The sequence below is a fragment of the Pygoscelis adeliae genome, unplaced genomic scaffold (genome assembly GCF_000699105.1).
Source record: "Pygoscelis adeliae isolate BGI_AS28 unplaced genomic scaffold, ASM69910v1 Scaffold108, whole genome shotgun sequence".
Lineage (NCBI taxonomy): Eukaryota > Metazoa > Chordata > Aves > Sphenisciformes > Spheniscidae > Pygoscelis > Pygoscelis adeliae.
In genome coordinates, this window is record NW_008825498.1 from 4,737,370 (window position 1) to 4,763,216 (window position 25,847).

Sequence of the window (25,847 nt, forward strand, 5' to 3'; positions counted from 1 at the left end):
CAAAGACTTAAGTAAAAGGTTTTTTACAACTACTTTGCAAACACTAACTAAACCTTGCATATTTAATCATTCCAGTTACTGTTGGAAAGAGAGTACTAACATTACGTTATATCTTAACTCTCTGGAAGTCTGCTATAACTATCTCTATCCTAAGCAAATTCCAGTACTGTAGTTCGGAGTCTTTTTTTAGGAAGATTTATTCCAAATTCATGAATGTTCTTGATCATCACAACTTTCAAGATAGTTCTGAATGAGACAACCTGTGCCCCATGCAACCTTCCAGTGAAAACACTGGTAGAATTAGCAGTAATGTGAAGTCAAAATTTAAGCTCCAGCTTGAAGGAAGTTTCTGTGTTTACATTTGTTACCAAACCCTAAAAGACTTTTTTGCAAATATAATCCAAATACAGATATGTCTGTTGTGATCTGTGGACTTAGCAAAGCAGGTGAAAATATTTCAGTTTTTCATACCATGCTAACTTAAATTTACTCATTTTTTGGTAAAGCTGTTCCCATTTTTTCAAACACAAAGCATGGTAATTGAATCCTCTGTTTATAGAATTCCTAGACACTTAGCTGGTAGTGGAATCACTGAGCTGATTTGCCATTTTGTTTTAAAGGTGCGTACGCTCTGTTTTTCTTCAGCTACTAAAGTGAATATTGTCCACTCCTCCTTTGAGGAGGAAGGAATGTTTTATAAAGTACTTACCAAGTTAACAGATAACATTGTGTGAGACTTAATTTTCCACTACCACCTCACTTCCAAGAAAGGAAACCAACCCCAAAAGCTACTTTTCATTGTGTGTATATATGTAAAAAAAAAAAAAAATTCTTGAATTTCTGAGATTTATGACGTAGCGATATTCCTAAAGTAATCTTAGAAACTAAGTGGCCTTGTGGACAGTGTTCTGCATTGGAGTTAAAAGCCTAGGTTTTATTATAGTCGTCTTAATCTAAAACACTAGCTTGCAGGTATTTTTCTGGGGTATCTTTGTTTCCTCTTTGTGTGGCTTTGTTTACTGGAACTGGAAGTTGCTGTGAGCTGGGACTGTTGTTTTATGTTACTGTGGGTCTTAATTATCTACTTGTCTTTCCTTAGTATTATGGATGGTGTGAATAATGAGTTAAATTAAGATTCTAACAGTGCTACTTTGCAATGAACACTTACTATGTGATGTACAACATCACAATTATGATTGTTCTTATTTGACATAATTTTTGTTTCTTCCTTAGAGTGAGACTGGTGTTAAAGAATTTCATATAGTGCAAGTTTCAAGTAATAGCAAGCACTGGAAGCTTCAAAAATCTGTTAACATCTCTGAAGACAAAGGTGTGTATCTTTATCACCAAAAGGATGGGAAGTCTCGCTTCTGCCTGACAAGAACAGTTAAAAGAATCTTACAAGGAGTTGAATCTGGCTTTCAGAATAATTAATTTCTAAAAACTTTATGTCCCTTTGAAACATACTACAGCCCTCCTTTTGTTAGTGTTTCAAGAAAAGTATATTGACAGATAACTTTCAGACTTCATTAATTTAAAAACCGGGCTTAACTTACAGGTAAATTGTTTCTGTGATGTAGAGAAATCCATGTCTGGGTTGGCTGATAATTTGCCTCACAAGTAATATGTTTCGGTGTTCTTTTACTTTTATTTAATTATATCAGTGTTAAATTTAACCGATCAACAGAGTATTTGACAAGTGCTCTATTCAGTTATTAGAAATATACCAGAATTGCTAGGACTGTATCCTGCCTTAGCTAATACAAGTTGCTAATTTTTGAAAAGGCTAACTATGCCAGGCAAAGAAAAGTGCTATTATTGTATCTAACAAATGTTATCTTTACTTGTATGCTGACATTTTATGTACTTAAAAATTAGTCTAGACCTGTATTCCTCTTGTATTAATATTGAGGGTGAGCCAGTCAGATAAACTGAATCTTTTGTCTTCTGTTCCTTTCTTCTTTCTCTGTATCTCCTTTATGTATTATGGCTCATGTCCTGCTCTAGAAGTAGATGGAAGGGGTCAGCAGAAGATGTATCTTCTTTACTACCATGCAGTCACAGAAAATTCATCTTCTTTACTATCAAGCAGAGCAACTGCATGATAGTATAGTTATGCTTCTTGAGTATCATCAGTGTGGTTTTCTTATTTGTGAAGTTTAAAGGCTGACTTTTGCTAATGAGGAGGGACTCTGATTATGTTGAGGGGGGAAAAAATTTTTGCAACCTTTTTCTTTCAGATACTAAACTTGCTAGCAGAGAGAGAGCGAAGTTATGCTTTAAAGCAGTCAGATGCAAAAACTCGGAAGGTGGGTTCTCTCCTGAATGTGGTAACTTTTTGAAGAAAATACTCTTTGGATGCTTGTTGAAATTGTGACTTCTCATGATGCTGAAACAATGTCTTCTCTTTTTATCCCTTAGAAAATTACACATTTGCAGACATTGTCTTTGGAAATGAACAGGTAGGTGAATTGGTGCAACTGTGTATTTTGTCTTGTGCAAGGTATCCCTGTCATGTGCAAGTATCCCAGTGAAAGCCTTTTTTAAATTTTAAAAATGGGAATAGTGCTTTCATAGTTGGGAAGTTGAGTTTTGCATGTCAAAAACTATTGGTCTTCTAGGTCAGCTGTCTTTGTTAAAAAAGAGAAGGTAAGGTAGCACAGGCTAGTGGATAGTCTGGAATTATAAGTTCGCAACTCCACAGCTGAACTACTTCGGGAGTGCATTGTGATGCTAACTCTTTTGCTAATGTTTTTCCCTCCTTTCCAACTCTTCAGAGCAGTTCTTTTGCATATTTATCAGTCCTCTAGTTTTCTAGTAATTTTCTAGTAGAGATCTGTGGATGTCATTCTTGTTCTACTGTTTTTCTTAATTATATTTTTACTAAGATAAGTTTAAAAATTTTAATTACAGCTTATTCTAAAAATAATCTGGAAACCTCTAATGGATGTAGGTATCACAACTGCAAAACTACTAATGTAGGAGTCTGTTTCATTTTTCTTAGAGTTTAAGACTCTAGACTTTTTAGTCTTTTAAAGCATACAGGTATTGTCTGAAGAAGAATCCTTTTAGCAGATGATCTTGGTACAGTGAATGCTTTTCCAAAACATGAGGAAAGTAGGCCACTTGCATCAGATCAGCAATCTACATCAGCATAGTGGATTTAGTTAGCTGGATGTCAGATTGCTTATTTTATGCTGAGTGTACATTTTCCATATATGTATCCAACTTTTAGAAGCCAAAGAAAACCAACTTGCTGCCATTTCATTTTGTAGGCATAGAAATTGAAGTTAGGAATAAAAATCTGAGGTAGATGACCCCTCTTTGCATTTTTGAAAGGGAGGGGTTAGGAAGCTAAAGTTTCTTACTTATCCTGCTGTCTCCAAGTATCATTGCTGTTGGTCTTAAAACCACTGCTTCCTTATCAAGCTTTTGGTGTTGGAAAAGCTCAGCGCAAACGATGACAAACTTGACAAACAGCACAGTACTTCTGGCTGTGCCACTTATACATGGGGAATATGCTGTGCAATCTGTTATCTTTGCTATTGCTAGCAAAATGTATGTTCCTAACTTTGATAAATAATTCTAGCTAACCTGAGGAAAATACTAATAAGCAATAATGTCTTGCATGTGAGTTAGTTTGTGTGTTAGTTGGATACTTCAGCGCTCTCCACTACACCTGAGATACGACAGTAGGCTGTCTGGTGGTAATAATCAAAGCCCTTATTTCCAAGTTTGGTGTTTGTAGTTTTAGGCCAATAATCTATAGCTCTGTTTCCCTGTGTTACCTTAGACAGCTCATCAGGTAGGGCTGATCTCTAACAGGGCAAGCATGGAAACCAAGATGTGGGGCATCCTATAGGTTTGCCAAGGGAAGCAAAGCAAGATAACGGAACTGAAACGCTACAGTGATGAGCTCTGTTAGAGTAACGTGTATCAGCTTGCATCCTGTTCTGAGAGTACTCTGTCTTGCTTTTTTCCTTGCAGATAATAAGTTCAGCCAGTCCTTGTGCGGACTTTTTTTTTCAAAGCTTATCCTCTGAATTTAAAAGAATGCATGTGCAATCTCATACTCACGCATCTCAAAGGGTTGTGAAACAATCTTTTGATGAGACAGTCAGATTGATACAAAGATGCAGTGAAGTTGATTTGAACATTGTTGTACTGTGGAAGGTATGTATGGTTGTGGCCTTTGTGGTAATATGGCTGTGAAATATGACTGTTAGAAAATAATTTAATATGGCATCCTGAACTTTCAAGTGTACTCATACAAAATTTATGGATGAAATTTTTTCTGAAAATGGGCAAATGAACTAAAATGGTGTCAAGAAGCAAAGACAGTCTTAATAGCTGTTACTGTAATAAGTATGCTTAAGTGGTTTTACATTACTCTGAATGCACCCAGTTCTTAAAAGTTTTCTTAAGAGAATATTCTGAATTCTTAAGCCAAGAGATTTGTTAATGCTTGCTTTATCATGGAACTGTAAGAGTGACCCAGTCTGCTTTGAAGAAGAGGATCTCATTTACCAGAATGCAAATATTAAGTAGTGGAAATTGGCAGCCTAAACTTCAGCAGTTGTTAGTGTTTGCAAAATTAAAAGCATACACATAAAATGTCATGCTAGCCTTTAGATTTTGAACAGTACAACATCTTCCACTTAAGTTAGGGGGAAAGTCAGTAGCTCTGTATTATGAAGCTTATGATAGTTTCTGGTCTGCTAATGTCTTTATTATATTCCGTAGGCATATGTTGTGGAAGACAACAAGCAGCTTATTTTGGAGGGCCAGCATCATGTTGCCCTTAATACAGTTGGGAAGGAGGCATTTTCGTTTCCTCAGAAGCAGGTAATCTAGTGTGAAGTTCTCCTTTACAATTGCTTCTTTCCCAAAATAGACTTGATGTGTTTTCTTGTAAGTAAGTGGAATCACTTTGGGTGCATTTGTAGAATCTAACATCAGATATGTGTTATTGCTGAATAATTCAGACTTACTTCAACTTTGATTAGTCTATATTGAAATAGCTAGGCTCAGTTTAAAGATGAGAAAAGCAATATACAAGTAAGTATGCTGCTATGCAGTTGTTGGAGTAAACTGTTCTGTGATATTTCAGGGTAGAACTAGGAGCTTATTAATGGTATTAAGTCAAAGTTAACAATTATAACAAAGTTAATAGTAAAATGGTGGAATTGTTTTGAGTGTTACAAAATCAATTTTTAAATTCTACTACCATGCACAACTTTTAAGTGAAGACCTTTAGTGTAAAATGTTAGAACAGCAGAAACACTGGAGCAATTAAAGACAATGAAAACTCAATTGGAATTAATCAATTAATAGCATATTACTTCACTTTGAAGTTTTATAGCCTGTCTGATTGTTCCAAGAAAATAGCATCTGTAAGAAACTGGTGGATGTCTCCTGGTACATGAATCAATAACTATGGAAGCTATAGATAAGTTTCTGTAAAAACATCTATGCTAGATGCAATTCATGTGTGTGAAGAAGACTAATGTGCAAAACAAAGGAAGAAACAAGTCTTTACTACTTTAGTCTTCTGCTGAGCAGTAAATTGGCACCAAAGCAAGAAGGAGCATCATTCTTACTATGTTTTTACCAATGTTGCAAACATCATATATAGCTTTTAGTGAGCTCTTAGTCAAAGTTGCAACAAGTAGTACTGTACATTAAATTTGTCAAGAAAACAATATAGGACACGTGTGTTACATTACAGCATGGTATGTACAGAAAGTAGTGAATTACTCTGGAGCTGTGCACTTATCTTTGGTTCATAAGCCTTTAAGTTATTTTTACATCGTTAAGATGATTTTTCCATGTAGTTCTTTGTGCTATGATATAGATGGGAATAGAGCAAAAGGGGCATATAGTTTGAGCTAAACTGGCTGGTGTTCATTGGTACTGAAAAATAGGAAAAATTAAGTTCTAATGTCCGAAGATGATTTTTTTGCTTAACATGCCCCCACCCCCAAAAAATCCTCGGCACATGTGGGCTCAAGCTATGTTGAACAATACTAGGTTGTACTAGTCTAATGGCAACTGCCCACTCTGGTATTATCTTTCCTGTCTTAAGGTGTATATAGAACAGTAGATCACACTGTAGACATCTAAAGTTAGGAGAGAAGACACTGTGGACTTCTACTTCTGATCTCATTGAGGTCTGGTTCTAGCAAATGAGTGGGAAGAGAAGAAGTAGGAATGAATCACATCTGCATCCTAAAATAAGCAAATGACTGAACATGCTAGGGATAGAAATTTACATTTCTTGTTGACTGCACTGGAACTCCAGTTGTCTGCATCAAATTCAGTTTCAAACTAAAAGAAATGAATCCTGCCACCAGCAACAAGGAGGATCTAGATGTACCCTCAACTTGTTTTGAGGAATACATGCTAATATAGTAGCATTCTCTATAATCTGTTTCTCATCTATTATTACAACTACATTCAAATAGATGTTACATTGATTATTGTATTCGCTTCCTTCAGCATAAGGACCATACTTTCTTTGAAGCATTCTGTACCTTGGTTGGAAGTACAAATGCAGCTGCGTTGTGATGCAGTTGAAATCTGGTATAAGGGTAATGGTGGTTGTTTTTAATAAATGTGTAAATTCTATGTCCTCGTGGTAACCAAAGCCCAGATTTAACTTGGACTTTAAGAGCCTGTAATCTCAGGACTGCTAAGGATTGAGAAATTTCATATGCTCATGTACTACTTTTTTTTTAAATTGGCACTTTATACTGTGAGGAGAGTAGATAAACTCCTCTGAGATGGGAGGTGAGGTGTAACAAATTGAGTGATTTGAGACTTTGCAGCAGTTTACTTTGTTCACTCCACTTTTAAGAATTAAAAGAATCCCTGAAATAGGATTAAATGAGGCTAGATAGAGAAAATAATAATCTATTAAGGATTGCATATTGTCTTTGAATTATCTTGCTCTTGCATTAAGGTTACACAAGCAGTGAAAAGCTCGGGGGGAGAAAATCTGAAATCCAAACATTACTTCTAACTTAACATTTTCAGTATATAGTTTTGAGACTTATAATGTTATAAGTTAGAATGTTAGAATGTTATAATGTAACATTCAAATTTGTAACATTCAAATAAATCTGTATTTAATCTCTCAGTCATAAACAGGGTTGGAAACTATAGACTGTTCCCGAATGCCTTGTGCTGACAGTATAGAAGTTAGTTGTTTTCTGTGGTCTAGACAGCAGAGGGAGGTGGAGATGCATGCTTTTTGCCAATGCATGTTGGCTACCAGTTCTTAAATGATAAAGAGCTGCTCAGATCTGAAAAAATAAATTTATTTGCAGATTCCGAACAGGGTGTCTCCTAGGATGCACAAGTCTGCTGCCTGCTTTTCTTGCTGTGTTCTATTTGTTGCCGCTTTTCAGCGACTTTCTTCTTGACTTGAACTGCTTCTGCTTCATGCTGTTGCAGCCAGCAAAGGCATTTTTGTGTCTGTCTGGCAATACAGCTATCCCCAACCAAGAACAGTCTCACAGTAGACATGGAGAAAACATGAACATGATTTCTTTCTGCGCCCCCCCTTTTTTTTTAGTCCTCTGAGAAATGACTCAAATCTTAGCTGAATTCATCAAATAACTACATTGAACAAATCAAGATGGCTTGCTTTGTATTTTGGTTAAATTCTATGTACTGGTTGGCTTCTGCTTTGTCAATTATGGTATATCTCAGACTAATTCTTTGCTAGCTTTTAAGGATTTAGTTTGGATTTATAGAAGCTTCTAGAACTGTTTAGGGAAACAACGCTGCAGTAAAGCACTGTAGTAGAAGAGCAGTAGATCTGTATTCATTGCCACTGTTATGTTTCTCAAGATCTTCCAGCAGTTACTGGTAGGTTGGTAGTTGGGTGCACTGATATAAAGTCATTTTATCATATGTCTAAGCTGAGATGTTAGACTGCTGACTGAGATGCAAGGACAGGTGGTTACTTCTGCTTGGTTCATTGTGGAATACGTAATGCATACAACAGGGATGTGGAACAGACAGCAGGATGTAATTATTCCTGTATCGCAGTAGCATAACTTGCCATAGCATTTGATAAAATTAAGATAAAACCTCTGCTTTCTATAAAACACAAGGTAGTGGGGCTTGAGGAAGGCTTAAAATCTTTTTCTGGGTAGAATTGCTCTATGTACCTGCATAAAAAAGAAAGAAAATAACAGTAAAATTCTATACAAATTTTACTTGGATGCTCAGATGCATGTGCTTCCTTTTCTTCCCATGTCTGTTCAAAATAGAATTATGAATTCTAAACTTTTTTCATTCTAACCAAGACAATGATATTTATGACTTTGAAGCTTACTGGTTTTCTGTCATTGAATACAGATTTTGTTGTTGTTTATGCTACAGGGTTTTTTATTTAACTAAATAGCGCTGCTTTTGAGCATAGGTTACTGGACAGTAGACTTATCAGGTGATATGATGAACTGCTTACATCTTTGTTCTAGAAGTTTGGAATCATAACACATAGTATGCTGAAGGAACACTTAAAGAATATTGACTCTGTTAAAGCTTTTCTTTGTTTCGTATAGAAAGCGCTCTGAATAATATGAAAAACATTTATCTTCCTATCCTTTCTGTCACTTATTTTTGAAAAAATGGCCTTTTGCTAAAGGTAGGGAAAAAATGCGAAATGTAATTTATTTCCTTGAATCAGAAACACAAAAGGTGCCACAGTGATACGTTATAGCCACTAGCAACAATATGTGAAGAATAAATCTCAAAAGGTTTTGTTAAAATGAATAGGTCTGAACAGATGTGTTAGCAGTAGCTGTTTGAGTCCAAGTAGTAAAAGCCTCAGTAGTAAAAATTAGCTGGGTATTTGTAACAAATGGCTGTTCTTTTTTTGACAATGATACTGCTATGGGTTCTGTTTCTCTTCTGAAACTTGCTTTCAGGAATCAGGTGGTTTTAACTGAAGGTCAACTTACGATTGCATCCAAAATACAGCTGTTCTGTCCCTTGTTCTTGACCTCTTTCTACCTTAACTTAGTAAAAGGACAAAAACTTCAAATACTTTAAACATCCATTTGCAGTCAGGGCTGTTGATCAATATTATTGCTTATTGCATATTTTTCTAATCCGGTGAATTCAATCCAAAAGATTCTGAAGCGCAGTGTAATATGCTGGGATGGAAGTAGTAGCATGGGGCTGGGGCGTTTGCCACACTTCTGATTGGCAAAGACTTCACGCTGATGGAAGGTGAGAAGCAGTCTAGTAGAGGCTTGTCGCTTGGGCATGCCGGCATGTTGGGAATAGTGCATCCATACTTCTGAAACACATTAGCATGTGAGTGAAAGCTTAGTTTCGACTGAAGTCTAGATGAGATAAAGTGTCTATGAGTGTGTTTTAGATCAGGCGTACTTTCTTTTTTTAAGATACTGTCCCCATTTACAGCGCTCTGTTTTCACTGTGAAGTGGTCTTGTAATGCACAAAGTGGATACCTTCCAGGCAGAATTAATCCAGATGTGTTTCAGGACTGCACATGATGTGCTTCTGGGCTGCTCAGTCCTGTGGATTAGACCAGTGCTAGCCCAAAGTAAAATCCATAAAATGCATACAGCATGGGTGCAGGCTTTTTGGCAGTGTTTCACTTCAGAGATGATAATTTTTCGTGACGCTGCTTCTTAATATAGATGCAACTTAGTGAGGCAGCAACAGTTTGGTTGGAAGTAGGAATTTTTTGAAAGGTCGGAGAGGGTAGGGTTTAAATAACTTTATTTTTCTTAACAGCGAATTACTGGAAGTGTCATTTTGTGCTAGTTCAGAATTTTTTTTACAGGATATGTGGGAAGGGATACTTGAATTAAACAGATTGTTGGAATGGATTTAAGACTTTCTTTAAACCACATTTGGTGAAGGGAAAGCAAAATTCTTAAGGGTAAATAAACATCAAGAGCTGAAGTGTACATTTTTCACTCTGTATCAATTAATGTACTAGTTACTATACCAATTTGGGAGGACTGGCTTATGTTACTGTCGTGAATGAAATACTCCAAATAGCTGAAAAATTGTATCTGCTGCTTTACCTATTGATGGACTGCAGAGCTGATAAGAATATCTGTGTTTTCAAATGCATTATTATTGGTGTCTTAATAAAATATTGTTCCTGGAGTTGTCATTTCTATACTTAGCAGCTTGAGTCACATGGTGAAGGAAACCAACTTAAAACTGAGTTTTTAATATGGGAGTTCTCTAATCTAAAATGGGAAAGGAAGAAGGACACATCACTTGGGATCTCTCTGTTGCTTTCATGTATTCTACTTTTACTTATGCTTAGCATTGTTCAAGAGTTTCCTGTTTAGATTTTCTTCTGTGCTCTGCATATTGGTCCCTCATACTTGACTGAGCATGTTAATAATTCTTTTGTCTATGTGTAACTTGTGATTTATGGGGCAAATATGCTGAATTTCCATACAACTTGGAAATCAAATTGTGGTGTTTAACTTTTTCTGGTGTGTTTAAGAGCAGTCATTGAGAACATTTTTTCTGAAATGGAAAACTTGAGGTTGTCTAATATTACGTAGAAAAATCCTTTAAAATGACTGCATGTGAAGATACCATCGCTTCCATCCATCTGATGGAAAGGAAGAACTTTCAATTTGAAAGTGCATTCGAAGAGATTAAGGAATGTATTATGGGCAGACCTGTCTATTGCATCGATCAGATGCATCAGCAAAAGATGCTTTGAATGGTGTAAACTTTGACTTTTCCAACTTTTAGCTTAGTACAGCTGCAGGAGATATCTAAAACCAGTGTGAATGACTAATATGCAATTTCCGAAGTATAAGTAGGAATGATATATAACTTTGTTTCGAACTAGCAAAACATCAGACTCCGAAGGCCCTGGCTTTTTTGTAACTACTGAATAGTTATTATAGGTGCATATTCTTGAAGGGAGGTACAGGTGCCCATTATTCTACTGGGAACAGCAAGCTTGTGTCTAGTTTTAAGTATATTTGTTTGAAGCTGGTCTTTGTAGATGGCTTTGGGCAGCAAAAAGCTTTCTAAAAGTAGAAACAACTTTCCTAGCCCCAATTGCACAGTTTGTAGCTCTTGGAAAGTAACTGTGGGGAGCAGTGTGGTTCTGGTGCTACTGCCTGTTGCGTGTTTCTAGTCAAAAACCAAAAAGCTTAAAAACGCAGCTATAATATTTAAAACAATAACAAAAAACATTGCCTCCTTGTACAGTTCTTCCAAACTCTTCTTGTGAAGTCTCTTCTAGTCAAGCTTATCTCTACCTCTACCAGTATGTATGGATGAGACCTTCAAATTACACCTTAACCATTTTTTAAAGGGAGCATCTTAACCATTGTTGTGGCCTTCTTGTATGCAATATATGGTGCTTGCTGTCTACTGGAGCCTGTGGCACTTCTGTGGAGGCTTTGCAAGGAACCATAATGGGTCAACAAGCAGACTTTAGGTGTCAGAACTCTTGGTTTTGCCTTTAAAAAGGCAATACTCCATTTGGGCTGGTATTCCAGGAGTCCAGCAACAAAATGCCACCTGTTTAATTCTTGGATTTATTTTACTTTGTTTCTAAGTGTAAGTAACCAAAAGTCTTGAGGCTGTTATCTGCTTGGTGCATATTCCTGAAGGGAGGATACAGATGCCCAAGCAGATATGGGCATCTTTTTGTAGCCTTGATCCAATTTCCTGAGCTCCAGAGTAGGGCAGGAATTTAATGCGTCCTTAAACTTAGCATTTCTTATTAGCTGTCTCTAGGTAGCTCCCTGATGTGTATGCACATCTTCTTGGTTACCATTCAGAAGTGCTTAATTATCTCCTGAAGCATTAGGTAAGAGAATCATGTACTAAATGTCATGTCTTAGCCTTTGTTCTAGGTACACAATTACAAAAAAACCCTAGAGTTTGAGCAACTGAACTTGGAGACAGACATCTTTTCTGAATCTGACACCCAGAGGCTGGCTGGAATTAAGGTTTAGCTCTGTGATGGTAAATGGTTAATCTTACTGCTTTCCAGTCCTTCAATAGAGGTGTAATTAGAACTAAAGGTTTGAAATGTTAATGGCACTCTGCACTTTCACCAGTAAATGTTCCTGCTGCATTTCATGTTGTTCTTGTCTGTTTGTAGAGATAAACCTTCATATTTGTCTTTTGTAGGGTTTTAAAAAAATACTCGGGAATTCTGATTGGGAGGACTTGGAACAGGTAATTGACTCTAGGGCAAACTACAGTGTGTAGGACATTGATATGCGGTTGAAGAGGGCATTGAATAATTGGTTGGACCGTAATTTGAGGGGAAAGATCAATTTAAATGAAAATCTATAATCTTATCTCTGGAGGCCAGTGTGTTTCATGCTGTCAATTTTCATCAAGTTAGATACCCATTGGGTAGGGTGGAAATACCAGATTAATTCATCGCTTAAAATATTTCATTGTTACTGTGAAATATCTCTTTTTTCCTCAAATTACTTTAAAAAAAAAAAAACACAAACAACAAACCCCTACTCTTCCTTTCAAGGGGAAAGAATTGCAAGCTTGATAAAACGTGATGTCTTCCTGGTATTACTAGCACAGGCAAACGGTGACTGAGATGTTCATACATACTGCAGAATGCCCAGTGTGTCTGTTACTTTGGGTCAGGTTTTGTTGCCTGTAGTATTTCTTTTCAACTTAGAAGGTGCAATCCATCACCCTTAAACAACAAGTATTACTTTGTTATAGTGTACTGACTTACTGGTGGCTTTTTAAAATTTTCTTTCACTTGCTTTTAGTAGTTAGTCATACGTATTGCTGCAAATTCTTTTTCTTTCTTCTAAAGGTGGACTTTTTGCAGAATAGATTCATAAGGGAATAATGAAAGGCAGCCCCTTCCCAAATGAATCCTGTTTGCAAAACAGATTAGATGATGTTGGACAGAGTTACAGTAGTGCTGTAATGCTGGACCAAATGCAGCCTGATTGCCTCATTTGGTGTTGCATCTTTCTGTATCATCTGATTTATTCTGCTTCAGAGATTGATTCTGCCCACAGGGTTAGGATGAATCCCAAGTAGCGTGTCAGTGTTTGACTTGGGCTTTCAGCTGGGGCAAGGGTAACTTTCATATCTGCAAGAGCTTGCTATACAATTCTTAAGATACTCTGTGTTATTAAATCCTTCTGTCATTGTTAGCATGTTCCTATAAACTTCTGTTTGCTTTACTTTGGATCTGTTTTGGGAAACTTGGCTATTGGCTTTCCTGTTGTGAACTTCCCAGGGCAGGTGATAGATTTTTTTTTTTTTAGGTACAGCTGCTGAATAGGGAACTGTGTAAATGCTGTCCCTTTTTCTTAGAAACAAAACAAAAACACTAACAAACCACTGCAACAATAGCATGCTTTTGTGAAACTTGCACAGATAGTGTTTTCACAAGCAGCTGTGAAATCTGTCTCAGAAGATGGTAACAGATAAATATCTCAGTTCGTCCTCTAGCACACTTAAATACAAAACACATTGGAAAAAAACTGTAAGCTTCATGATGCTGTAGACTTATTTCCCCAGTGTTATAGTTCATAATGGAAAATTGTAGCTTCTGTGACTGGATTTCTTGTGTTGTGCTGCACAGTAGCTTATGTCAATGTTTTAAATGTCATTCTGAATTTGTGTTTCAGGAATTACCAGAAACTATTCTCTTAAAGTTTTTTCGACCAGAAAACACACCAGTACCTGCAAGACCAACACCAGAGCAGCTTTCTAATCTTATCAAGACAAGTCTTCATTATCCAGAGTCTTTCAATCATTCTTTTCATCAAAAAAGGTTCGTGTAATGTTTTCTTCAGAAACTTTTGAAGTAATGTTAATTTGACATAAATCCTGTTGAGATGCTGTATGGGTTATGATACAAAAGATACAAGTCTGGTATGCAAGGGTGAAATCTTGCTCAAATCTTAAACTCACTGCTTCAGAATTGTATAGGTAAAATGAAAGTTTGATGTCAAGAAACAGGCTGTAATACCACAGTTCACAGTTTTAATGTTAACTAGTAATGTTATCAAACTTACTGAAAGAAAAATAAATGCTCTGCTGCCTTTGTGTTTGTTTTTGGTGTCAGAGTAAACAGTGTGACTACTTCGAAGAGCTAGACAGAAAGTAAGTGGTACTTTTTTAAGTCAAAAGAACTGCCATGTCTACAGCATCTGACTTGCCAAGATTAGCTGCATGTGGTTCTGATTTATGTCAGAAGGAAAGGTGGTAACAGTTTAGATCACCGGGGCTTGTCTCATGGAAGAATATCAGAATTAACCTCTGTCAAAAAGTAGACTGCCAGAGTGAATTAGTTGGAGCCTGTAAAATCCATGAGTCTTTCAAAATTAAAATGATCTGAACAAAGCCCTCTGGATTCACTTCTAGGTATGAAATGAATTGTACTTGAAACCTAAAGAATACCTACTTAGGTTTGAGGTTGTTTTATCTGAGAACTCAGCTGTGTTATACTTTTTTTCCCTAACATTTCAGTTAATATAAGTAAGTTGCCAAAAGAAAGGGATTTCTTTCTTTATAAAATCTAACATTTAAACATTTTATGAGGTGTTTAAATATTTTAATGACAGTTGCAAAGCATGCATTATTCCAGTAACAAGTTCATCTCTCTTTCGTTATAGTTCCTAATTGTTCTTTTCTCGTTAGTCAAGTTTAGGATATTTAAACTGTTAAGCAATGGCAAAGAATTCCAGTGACACAAATCACTTGTTGCATACATAGAGCTGTTTCAGCTGCAGTAGTTTGTACCTGCCTGTGAATATCTTGGTCTTTCTTGCTGCAGCGTTATTTATTAAAAACAATCATACTAATTGTGAACAAGCAGAATAGCAACTAACTGTATTAGTTTTATTCAGGGTAAAGGCTTAAATTAACACCAAATGTGTATGTGCTGTCTGTTCTGTTCAGGCACTGTTCTGGCTAAACCTTTAGGTCAGATACCAGCAATCCCTCTGCAGGAGACAGTGCAGAAGAAAAGTATCTAGGCAAAACGTGCTAAACAGTGGTTCAGAGTAGCATAGTGGACCATGTTATCCCATTCTGAACTGTCTCTTGTCATAACAGTAGATTTCCTGTAAACTAAGGTATTACTTACGCTTTTGCTAGTCTTTCTCAGCTGGATGAAGGAAGGTGGTAACTTCACTTGGCTCAATTGAGCCAATGCTGTTTACCTCAATTAATAGCCTTTATTATAGGAGACTCTAGTCAATGTAAGTGATTATATTGCTATGTACACTGTCTGACTGTTGCATAATAGAGAACTACATGTTAATTTTATATTACTTGAAATTTATTTTAACTATTAAAGTGTATAATTAAGGCTATGCAGAGTAAGACTTTTTTCCTTTGCAGCCTCTGTCTGGTACCTGTCACTCTCCTACTTTCCAATTGTTCCCAGGCTGTTGTAGATGTAATGATTGATTTGCGGCATAAAACAACAAGGTAATGTGTGAGTGTTAATAAAACAATATTTTCTGAGAGTGCTTCCTAGTTTTGGGGAATCTTGTAATGTTTTAATTGTATTGAATATCTAGAATAGGATTTTTTCAACAGTGGCTTCTTTGAAAGAATGGAAGGTGATAAAGGCCTTGTACAGTCAAATGGGAGTCTTCAGTCAGTGCTCAATTTTACTTTGCTTCTGACTATTGCTAAGACAGGACCTTGAATTGTGACTCTCGAATAGTTAAACTCTGCAGATCTTTTCTAGGAAAGTGAAAATGCTTTTGAACTAGTGAAATACGAGCTTCAGCAACCTTACTTTATTAAACATAAGTTGTTGGGTTTTCACTTTTGAATTTTAAACAGTACTTCTTTCTGCAATTTGGCTTAGTATAAAATATCATTGAACCTTAGGTATTCTTAAGACTTCCCCACGTTTATCAGCTGATTCTTATGACTGGCATTTTGCTTAGAACTGTAGTATTATGTGCGAAAATATTAGCACTGAGGAAATGTTTTGTGAATTGTCTCTAAAAGTTTTACTAAGGATTCTGTGGGAGAGAATTCAGTACTGTGATATACCATTGTTAATTCTTCCACTTCTGTTAAAACAAGGCAATTTAACTCATAATTCAGGTGACACCACCTCTCCCCTGCCTTCCCCCCCTGCCATAGACATAATGCTACTTGGTCTGCTTACCACAAAATAGTCTTTGTGGGATCCCTGACTGAATATTCTTGGCGGTGGGGGGAGGCAGATTGTGAAGGACACTGAGGTAGGCCTAGTCATGGGGAACATTTGCTTATTGCCAACAGTGTGTCCAGGCAAGTAAGAAATTAAAAGCCCAGGGCCTAATACACAGGTTGAGAAATAGAGGACAGAAGGCTTAAGTCTGTTTTATTCATCAGTTAAAATTAGGAAGCTGTTCACTGATTTGTGTTTTCACAAGATGGTCACATTTTGTAACAGTGTTGTAAGACAGGTCTTTGAAAGGATAGCGTAGTCATGTGCCTTGAAACTTCCTAAAAAACAAACAAAAAACCAAACACACCTCCCTCCCTCAACCCAATATATTAATGCAATGTCTGTAAAGCAGTGTATATCCATGTTGACTATTTATGTGACATGCACTCTGATTTAACTCTAGTTCATGGGACAGGCCCAAGAATGCCTTATGTAGGAACTCCAAAAACTGTGACAATTTGGATCTTGTTACCATGTCTATTGTTAGTGTTACGTGTCAGTTATACAAAAAGCTGGGAATACACTGGCATTCATCATTATACATATATGTATAATTAATGTTCTGTATGTAGTGTACAGCATATTGGGAACCAAAGAAATGTTTTAAAAATCTGTACTGATTCATCTGAGCCAAGGGGGAGAGCTGCTGTAGGGGAGTGTTAAGTGCGAGTCAAAGAACACTAAAAAGTACTTATCAAGAAGTAAGGACCCAGAGTTAAATTGAGCTGATGGGTAGAAATAGAGATCCATAAAGATACCCAAGGGCGGGTACCTTAGGTACTCTGTCTCAGACTGTGTATGTTTGTGGCGATGGGGGATTGTGTGGGGGGTGTGTTTGTGGATGTAGATGCAGTAGGAAAGGGGACATACAGACATGACTTTTTTTTTCTGAAGCTGCAATTAGCATCTTTATAAAATGTTAAGCGCAGTTCTGTCTGTACCTATGATTGCACCTAGCTTTGTCTCGCTAGAAAAACCTTAATCTTTTAAAGATAAGGGTGGGCAGTCTGTGTGTGGGGAAACAAAGCATGATGCCTTTGGGAAAGGCAGTGACTTACGGGAAATTATTGTAGGCAGGCAGTCAAAAAGACTCAGCAACTTCCAAGTCATCAAAGATGACTGACAGTGGGCACTATTGCATCCAAAGACTGCCAGAATAGTAACTTAAGTTTCCAATTCCTGGCTTTTGAAACGAAGTTTTCAGAAAGCATAAACAAGCATCTCTTTGTGAGGGGCCAGTGACAGACACGCAGTGCATTCTGAAATCTTGGGAAAACTTGAGGTTGAAGGAATCATGTAAACTGGTAGGTATGCTTCAAATACACAGAAATAACTTTGTTACCTTCTTTTTCAGCCCAGAAGCGCTAGAAGTCCATGGATCTTTTACATGGCTTGGGCAAACACAGTACAAGCTTCAACTTAAAAGCCAGGAGGTCTATAGCTTGCAGCTGAAAGCTTGCTTTGTTCATACAGGTGTCTATAATCTTGGAACCCCCAGAGTATTTGCCAAGCTAGCGGACCAAGTTACTTTGTTTGAAACGAGTCAGCAGAACTCCATGCCTGCACTGATTATTATCAATAATATCTGACCACTTCCTAAAAAAAAAAAATCACACTAAAAGACAAATTAAATGGGATTCTTTTCTTATATTGCTGGTTGACATTTTGCTGCAGTTTTTGGAAATAGCACCTCAAACATCTAACTTGTTACTAAAGATTGTGTAGGAAAGAAAATAGCAAAATATTCAGACTACTTGTCAATTTGTTTCTCAATGCAACGCACGTTGGACTGAAAATACGTTTATCCTTTTATAATGTATTTCTTCTCTGGTAATTAAGTTGTTCATAACACAAAATATTCCTTAACTCCAAATCTGAACATATTTGTATGTCCTACGCCCCGTCAGAAATGCAGCTTGACTGCTGTTACAACTTCCAGCATGGTGTGTTTAATATTTGTGGCTGTATTAGGATATGGTTCAGGAAGAAACCCTCATTGGCTTTTTCCTGTCTGAAGCCATTAGTCATGATAAATCCCAACCTTACTGTGAAGTTCAATAAGGTGTCTGAAATCCCTTTCTGTTTCTTGTTTCTTTAGTTTAAAATTTTGTTTTGAGTTTTCATGTTTATGGAAACCGGTGACCTTTCAAGGTTTACACACAAGTCCCACCTAAGGTGTTTAAAAAATAATTTCTTCAAACAGTTTGAGTATTTTCTCATTCATCTCAACACAGAATGCACTATTTCACAACCATGAGATTGTCATTTAAATTGTCACTTGCTTTATTATGTAACTATAACAATTGATCTGTTTTAAAAAAGTCTACTCAAGATTTTCAAAAAATGTATTATATTTATAACAAATGTACTGTAAATAAAATAAAACATACACCATATTCACTGTATGGACTTGTGGCCCTTTTTTTCTTCCTTTTCATACAGCTGTAGCAATCTACAGGGCCTGATACTGTATATATGTTCTGTACTGTCTTCATGCTGGCCCTCTTTGCTCAGGTGAAGTTCCTGTCCTGTTGCCACGTGTAGTGCTGGTCTACATGGAAGCTTGTAGCGGCTGCTGTATTCGCTTTTTGAGTTCTTACCCATTGTTCCCAGGTACAACCCCCAGAATTCAGCTGTCTGGGAAATCTCAATTACTTGCTACATGCCGGGGATTTCTAATTTGAGTAATAGCTGCTGAACGTAGGGAAGGCTGTGTGAAGCAATCAAGTGCAGCAAAACCAGCTAAGAGTTAGGAGTTACGGTTTATGATGGGTTAGCTGGGTACAGTGGAAACTGAGCACCTAAAGAAACCATAGACTTCTGACAGTCTGCTGCAGCTTGTGGCTGAAGGCAGTTCCTTCACAGGACAGCACTGACTTACGGAACGGGACACCTGCCTTCAGATGCATATTTTTCTTTTTAGACAAGGTTTCCAATTTTACTTCATGCAGTATGACTGTATGACTTCTCCAGGTCTTAAAACTTCCTGAGAAGTCTTAGAACCCATTCACAGCACATGACCTTTTGTAGTCATACTTAATATGACTGTGGATCATGTTGATCTATCAACAGAATACTTGAGTACTATCTAACAATAAATATATTGCTTCTGGGGCTGAGGTTTTTTCTTCTGCTGTTGGGCAGATTGGAATGCTACTTCTTCTGAATGATTCTTGGCATAGTAGCCTTACGCTATATGTCATCAGTCTTCTTTCCATCTTAGCAGCCTCTTCAATATGCAGTTTTGAGATGCCTTTCTATGTTTGTGTATCTAGACATGGGTTTTTTTTCCTGTATACCAAGTATTCCCAAACAGTTCTTGAAAATGCAAAGCTCAGCATTTATAGGCTGTCAACCCTATAAATAAGCCAGACTTTGGTTTTGCTGTAGACACAACATCATGTAGCTAAAAAAATCCATGCCAAACAAACCAAACTTGCTTTCTCTTCACACTTAAGTGAAATCTCCCCCTTATTCTCTTTCCTTATGTGGTGATTACAAAAATACTGATGTTTTAACTTGTCATATTCTAAGACCATTTACTGAAAAGCAGTATCTGTGATTGTAACTTCTAAAGCTTAGCATACTGTTGCAGAAGACTGCTGTCATGCTGTGTCCAAGGAATGGCTATTTTGTAAGCATTATAATGCTTTATTTCTGAATTGATACTGGTTGCTTCATAGTATGTTGCTGATTATGCACATTAGGCTGCGTAAAAAGCATGGAGCTGTTCAAAATAGAGTTCAAAATGTAGTCGTTGGCATGTCAGAACAGAAGTTTACTATGTGATTGCTTAGGTGAGGAGCTACCATGGAGACAGAGCTACGCCTGGCTCCTTAATGAATTCTCACATGGAAAACTGCGTGCCTATGCATGGACCCACAGAGACGATGGAAAAACAGTTGTATTGACATGAAAATTACCTGGTCTTGCTATTGAGCAAATAAGTATCTCTGCAAAGGCTGAAACTGCTACTTGCAGAACAATACTGACTTCAGAAGAATCCCATGAACCTGCTGTAAGGCACAAGACCGTCCTAATGCCTCTGTCACGGCAATGTTACAGCTTAGAGTAGATCAAAATATGACATCTTACTTTGACATAGCTAGAAAAAGCCCTCGAAAATGACTTGATCCAGGGGATCTTTTGTTGTTTTCAGGAATCTAATGAATTTTCATTTTTTACTACTTCTGTAACATAAAACCATGAAACTTGCCAAGCTGGGGTTTTTGGTGAAAAGTAAAATGCCCAGTTTCATTCTTGGCATGGAGGGGAATTTGGGTATAACTTAGTCTTGTATTACATAAAACACGGAAATAATTGCATACATTAGTAGACTTAAAAAGCCTAATTTTTTTAACTTAATTCGCCTCCTGAAAGGAGGTGAGTTCTGCCATCACTTTTGTACTTAAGGGCATGCACTACTCCATCCTGTGCTATGGGAATTCAGGTAGTTCTAGGCTTCTCTGGCAAAAATTGGTAAAATGCTGCATTGGCAAATTACTATTTTCTGCAATGCCAATCTGGAGTGATAGGGTTTTATGGTGTCTTCAGTAGGCTGTGAATGTGATATAGAAAGTATGCAACATCTATTAAGGCATAGTTTGAGAATGGAGACAACATAAATCCATGCAGCTGATGACTTTTGCAGTTTACATCACTTAAGTTTGAGAGTAAATTCAAGTATTTGAATCCATTGTGTGTATGAATAAATGATATTCATAGTATGGCAGCTAATCTGTTTATTTACATGCTGTTATTCCACTGTCTGTAGTAATTCAGCCAGCCTGTTCTATGTTTCTAACTCTGTCCTATAAAGCAGCAAAAATAATCTTCTTGTTTAATTTTCATGTGCAAATTGAAGTAGGATGACTAATATTCCATATATGTGTAGCTTGCTTACAGAACTTGTATACATTCGTTAGTACATGTGACTTGGGGCGGTGTCTAGTGGTGCTCTGCTTGTATGAACTGTCATGTCTCCAAAGTACTTGTAATTAAAGTTGCTTAAGAATATTAGAGAAGAATGCCACCTGGAGGTAATAGAAGTGAATAGGTGGCTGAACGGTACAAAAATTCAGCTGATGTTGCTTTCGGAGTTCCGCACGACACTACCTGACAAGGGTGCTGAGAAAGCTGCCTGTCACGAGGAGTTGAAGAGGGAATGTAGAAAGCGCTCAGAGGGAACAGGCTGAGTATGTCTCATGAAAGAGCAATAGGAAACTCAGCCCCTGGGAGGGGAAGGACAAAGAGAGGAGCAGAGTGGGACAGAGCTTTCCGAGTGAAAACTGAGGGCCTTCACTGTAATGAAAAATAAGGATGATGTCCAGATGGTGCCTGTAGGCAGGGTGGTTACCAAGGGAATGAACTCAACTGCTGCTTTTTTGAACCAAGAGGACCAAAGTTTGGCTTTTTAAAAGATGATTGCTGTCATTCAGGCAATCCTAGTGAAAGCATGCAAGCTTGGCAGAAGGACTGAAAAGGAAGGGGCAGGTTTAGAGCAACTGTGGGAAGGAGAGAGATGAGATCTCACAGTTTGAAACCAGACAGAAAGGAAGAAACTGAGCAGAGCAGCACAAGGGCAAGCGCCGGGAGACAACAGGCAATACCCGTTCGCAAAAAAAAAAAAGTTTAAAAGTCTGCATGCATCTTGAAGCTGCATTTAATTTGTTGTTCAGGATGTCAGTCACAAATTCTGGAGTAATTATAGTTGGTGGTTACTAAAAGAGATGAAACCTTTAATTATTTTGTGGGCAAACGACGACTGCTTTTAATGACTCATATACAATTAGACTGGCTGCTAGTATGGTGGAAGGAATGCCCAGAATCTCCTATATAAGCTTCACAAAGAGGATCCCTTTTGTGCTTCAGTTATAATATTTGCCTGAAGGGAGATTTCTTTGATTCCTCTTACTGTTGTAGGAGATGACTATGGTGTTATAGAAAGGTCTTGTGCCTTTTCTGGTCTCAAGCATCAATCCCCATCTACCTTCTCAAAAATGGTAGAAGTCATACTAAGTGTAGTATTCCCCTTGAATTGTGTACTTTATTCTAAAAATTTTTTAGAAGGACTGGTTATGCTGATATAACTGTGGAGTTTTCAGAACTTGTCACCTCATCTTAACTTTTAAACTATTCTATGCATCAAAACAGGAAAAATAACCTTAGCTTTAAATTAAAGTTTAAATTGCTTATGATGGAAGCTCATCTTTAATATCTCTATCTTAAACTACGTTATTTAAATCTTGTTCAAACATTCTATGAAATGGAATAAAGCCTTAACTAGCAATAAATACCTAAAAGTCATATATATTGCAGATTCACAGGATTCTGAAATAGTTTATAGCTAAAAGCAGTAGTAATTGTTGTCTAACTTGTAGACAAAATGGCCATTTCCTTACTATTGTGGTTGGTTTAATTTTAATTAACTATTACTGTCTTATTAGAAAAATGTCTACCAAATTACTTTAAATACAGAAAAAGTCCATCCATACAAGGCATTGAGAAATTCTACAGAATGCTGGGCTTTCACAGTACAGTTATTAAGACAGGTAATATTCTCCTGATACTCAGCCTGAGTGAAAAGCCATGCTCTCTCTAGGAGTTGGTTTCAACTTCACATTTGGAAGTTTGGAGATAATTGGTCTTTGTCACACAGCCTGGATTGATACTGATTAGTAAGAAATCCTCTGAAGTCCACTTAATTTAAAAGCTGTTTCCTAAAATTAAATTTAAAAGGTGCCATATTTCTGAAATCATGCACTTGTACTGGAAAGACTTTTAAACTGTCTCTACAGTGAAACAAGTAGGACTAGCCACATAGGCTCAGTGAAAAATTTAGAATGAAAGATGAGGGAAAAAAAAACCATAAAATGATCTCCTTTTTAAATTTCAGAATAATAAAACTTTAACTTTCTAATTAGGAAAAAGACATAGAGCTAGTTTCCTAGTTTCTCCATCACATTTTCATAACAACAACAAAACTTTCCTAAATAAAAGGGAACTTCTCTAGTTAGATTTCCCAGAGACTTTCAAAAATTCCACTCAAAATACTTCAACTTTTGCATCTCACTTTGTAGAGTGATAAATGAGATAGGGAGTATCTTGTAAAAATCAAAAGTAAAATCAGAAAGACTGTCAGTGATGCCCAAAAATGTAGGTAGTTCCTGAGAAAAGCACCATAGACATATACTGAGAAGTTTAGGGATAAATCACAATAACTGTAAAATGTATCCATTACAATGGCTTTAAAGATATATAGACCATTATAGGGAGGGAAAATGATCTTATTTTTGTCTCCATCAAGAACCTGATACTTGACTGAGGGCCACTTTAATTCAGGTCCATTCCTATCCTTAAAGCTCCTGTAGTTTCTTCTGGTCCATGCAGTATTTGGATCTGGAGACTCCTGTTCCTCTAGCAAAGTCCACTTCTGAGGTTGAGAGATGCAGTTGGCATCATGTGCAGTCAAAAGATAATCATAGTTATGCATTCCATTTATTTCAAACAGAAAAAATTCAGCAGGGACATGCTCCCGAAATCTAGTGTTTTCCCATAACCCAAAAATTGGCACCCAAGGATTTTTATAAAAATGGCCAGAAGAGGCCATCCCACATTTGTAAAGTTATATTTGATCTGTAGATTGTCCTACTGTATATGTTTTCTGGCAAGAAAGTGCAAGTTGTGTATGTTATGGCTGATTGTATAACGGAAATTATTTCTCAGTGCTGCTTCCCAAATGAGGCTTTTGTCACATGCTGTTACATTTTTTTTTTTATTCTGATGTGCTTTGTGGGACACTGCAACAAGTGCAGTCAGGGGAGCCACATCAATACAACCAATTGGATTGTCAGGGATGGCCACATGACAGTAGACAACTCTCCATCGCATACGCCATCGCAGAAGTCAGTGTCTGCAAATTCAGAGAAATACTGCTGCTCCAGAACTATATGCAAGAGGTATTCAGTGTTTCCACCACGTGTAAATCCCACTTCTATTACATACACACTGAAAGCCAGCACATGGGGTTGCTCACTGTCACCAAGGGAGTGGACCTTTTGCCTGGCTTGGGCACAAATGTGGCCTTCAAAGTCAGACCTTCATGCATGTCAGTGTAATAGATCTTGTTCTGGAAGGCTCCCGTGAGGATCTCTGTGGTGCAGGACTGCTGAGATCTGCAGACTGCTAACTGCAAGTTGAGCTTGCATTTATTGAAGTCATACAGCTGAGTGAAATTGCTAATCGCAGCACTGAGTAAGGTCAGCCACCCTCTTTCTTCAAAGAGCATCCCTGTGTTTTTCAAATCTATGCTTGCATCCTTGGCAGTGTGCACCATGCTAGTGACCTGGCTGATGCTACCGTAGAAGAGGTGTCTGTCCTGGGTCAAGACTGCAATCTGGGAGCCCCTAGCAGTCACGAGTAAGAAACTGCTGTCAGGGAAGGCAGTGCTTTGAAAGGTCTCCAAGGGCATGACAGTCACTTCTTCCATGATCAAGCCATTGTTGGCCGATAGAAGTAAAGTATCTGTTGTCCAGAGGATTAGGAAACCCCTCAAGGCAAAATTCTGGATCTCCAAAGCTTAGCAGGGCCTTTGTGCAGCAGGTGAAAGGTAGTAGAGCTATGGTTGGCTATATGGCTGTTTTTGGTACCATTGTATCTGAAATAGACCTCTGCTGCCTTCCCTGCTCCACCCTCTCCACTTCTATGGCTTTCAAGGCTGGTCATGGCAAAGGAGATGAGATTGTAGACTCCGAGCAGCACTCCTCACTCTCTTGTACTGGTCTCAACGCATGTAAATGTGTAACCCCTGTCATGCGAAAGGAAGACGTGGCTGCCAGAGACCGAGCGCCTAGTGTCATAAGCAAAAAGGGTCCAGCTGAGCTCCTTGCACTGGGGGTCTGCTCCTGTGTAGCAGCAATGGGTGTCTGAGAGTTCGGACATGGGGGATGTGACTACTGCTGATGGGACCCACCTGTTGAGGCTCTTGAAATACACGTAGACCCGGCCGTCGACCACCATCAAGACCTTGTCCTTGTGTGTGAAGACAATGGCACTGACGATGGCTTCCTTGGCCTGAAGCTCTTCTGGGATGGAGAATGGTGAGAGGCTGCTCTCAAAAGCATTCAGGCTGATGAAAACATCCTTCCCCAGGTACGTGGCCACCTTTGCCTCCCTCCCACCGGGGCCATGTCCCTCGCAGGGGTGCTGCAGGACCATGGGGCTGGCACTGTGGTAGCTCACGTGAGTGCCTCTTGCCGGCTTCATGTCATGGCCAAAATGTATTGAGTATGCCAGCAGCACGTGGCTGCAACCTGAGCTGCCCCCACAGCCCCACGAGCAGAGCCACAGGCACAGCTCAGCCACCAGCATCCGCCAGGGCTGAGGCGCCATGTCCCTGGTGGCTGAGGGCCAGTGGTGGCAGTTGGGGCAGGGCTGGGGCTTCCCCTGGTGAGGCTACACGGTGGTTAGCCCGCTCCCCCCCGTGTGAGAGGCTTTTCTGCTAACGGTCGTGGAGGGCAAAGGTGGAGGAAGCGATGGCGACTGCCCTGGGTGCTGCTGAGGGGCTGGCCACAGCTCCTGGCTGGCCTGGAGTGGGGATGTGCTGAGGGGAGGAATTTTAAAATGAAGAGGAGCTGCCTT

At 38.1% G+C, this 25,847-nt stretch overlaps 2 protein-coding genes across 2 annotated transcripts in view; one reads left to right on the forward strand and one right to left on the reverse strand.

The window, feature by feature from the left end:
- The window catches only part of TRAPPC8 (trafficking protein particle complex 8), a 65,636-nt gene extending 47,023 nt beyond the window's left edge, over positions 1-18,613 (forward strand). The window contains exons 23-31 of the mRNA XM_009331478.1: positions 1,234-1,330; positions 2,241-2,309; positions 2,422-2,462; positions 3,988-4,173; positions 4,744-4,845; positions 12,167-12,214; positions 13,657-13,802; positions 15,377-15,466; positions 17,563-18,613. Of these exons, the coding sequence (XP_009329753.1) occupies positions 1,234-1,330; positions 2,241-2,309; positions 2,422-2,462; positions 3,988-4,173; positions 4,744-4,845; positions 12,167-12,214; positions 13,657-13,802; positions 15,377-15,466; positions 17,563-17,797 (1,014 nt within the window). The 3' untranslated portion in view covers positions 17,798-18,613. The remainder of the gene's footprint in view (positions 1-1,233; positions 1,331-2,240; positions 2,310-2,421; positions 2,463-3,987; positions 4,174-4,743; positions 4,846-12,166; positions 12,215-13,656; positions 13,803-15,376; positions 15,467-17,562) is intronic.
- A 4,649-nt stretch (positions 18,614-23,262) lies between these two features.
- On the reverse strand, positions 23,263-25,598 carry CATSPERD (catsper channel auxiliary subunit delta). Its single transcript, XM_009331479.1, is given in 5 exon segments — positions 23,263-23,640; positions 24,009-24,073; positions 24,076-24,153; positions 24,213-24,613; positions 25,180-25,598. Coding segments are annotated over 5 exon segments (1,341 nt in total).
- Positions 25,599-25,847: the final 249 nt, after the last annotated feature.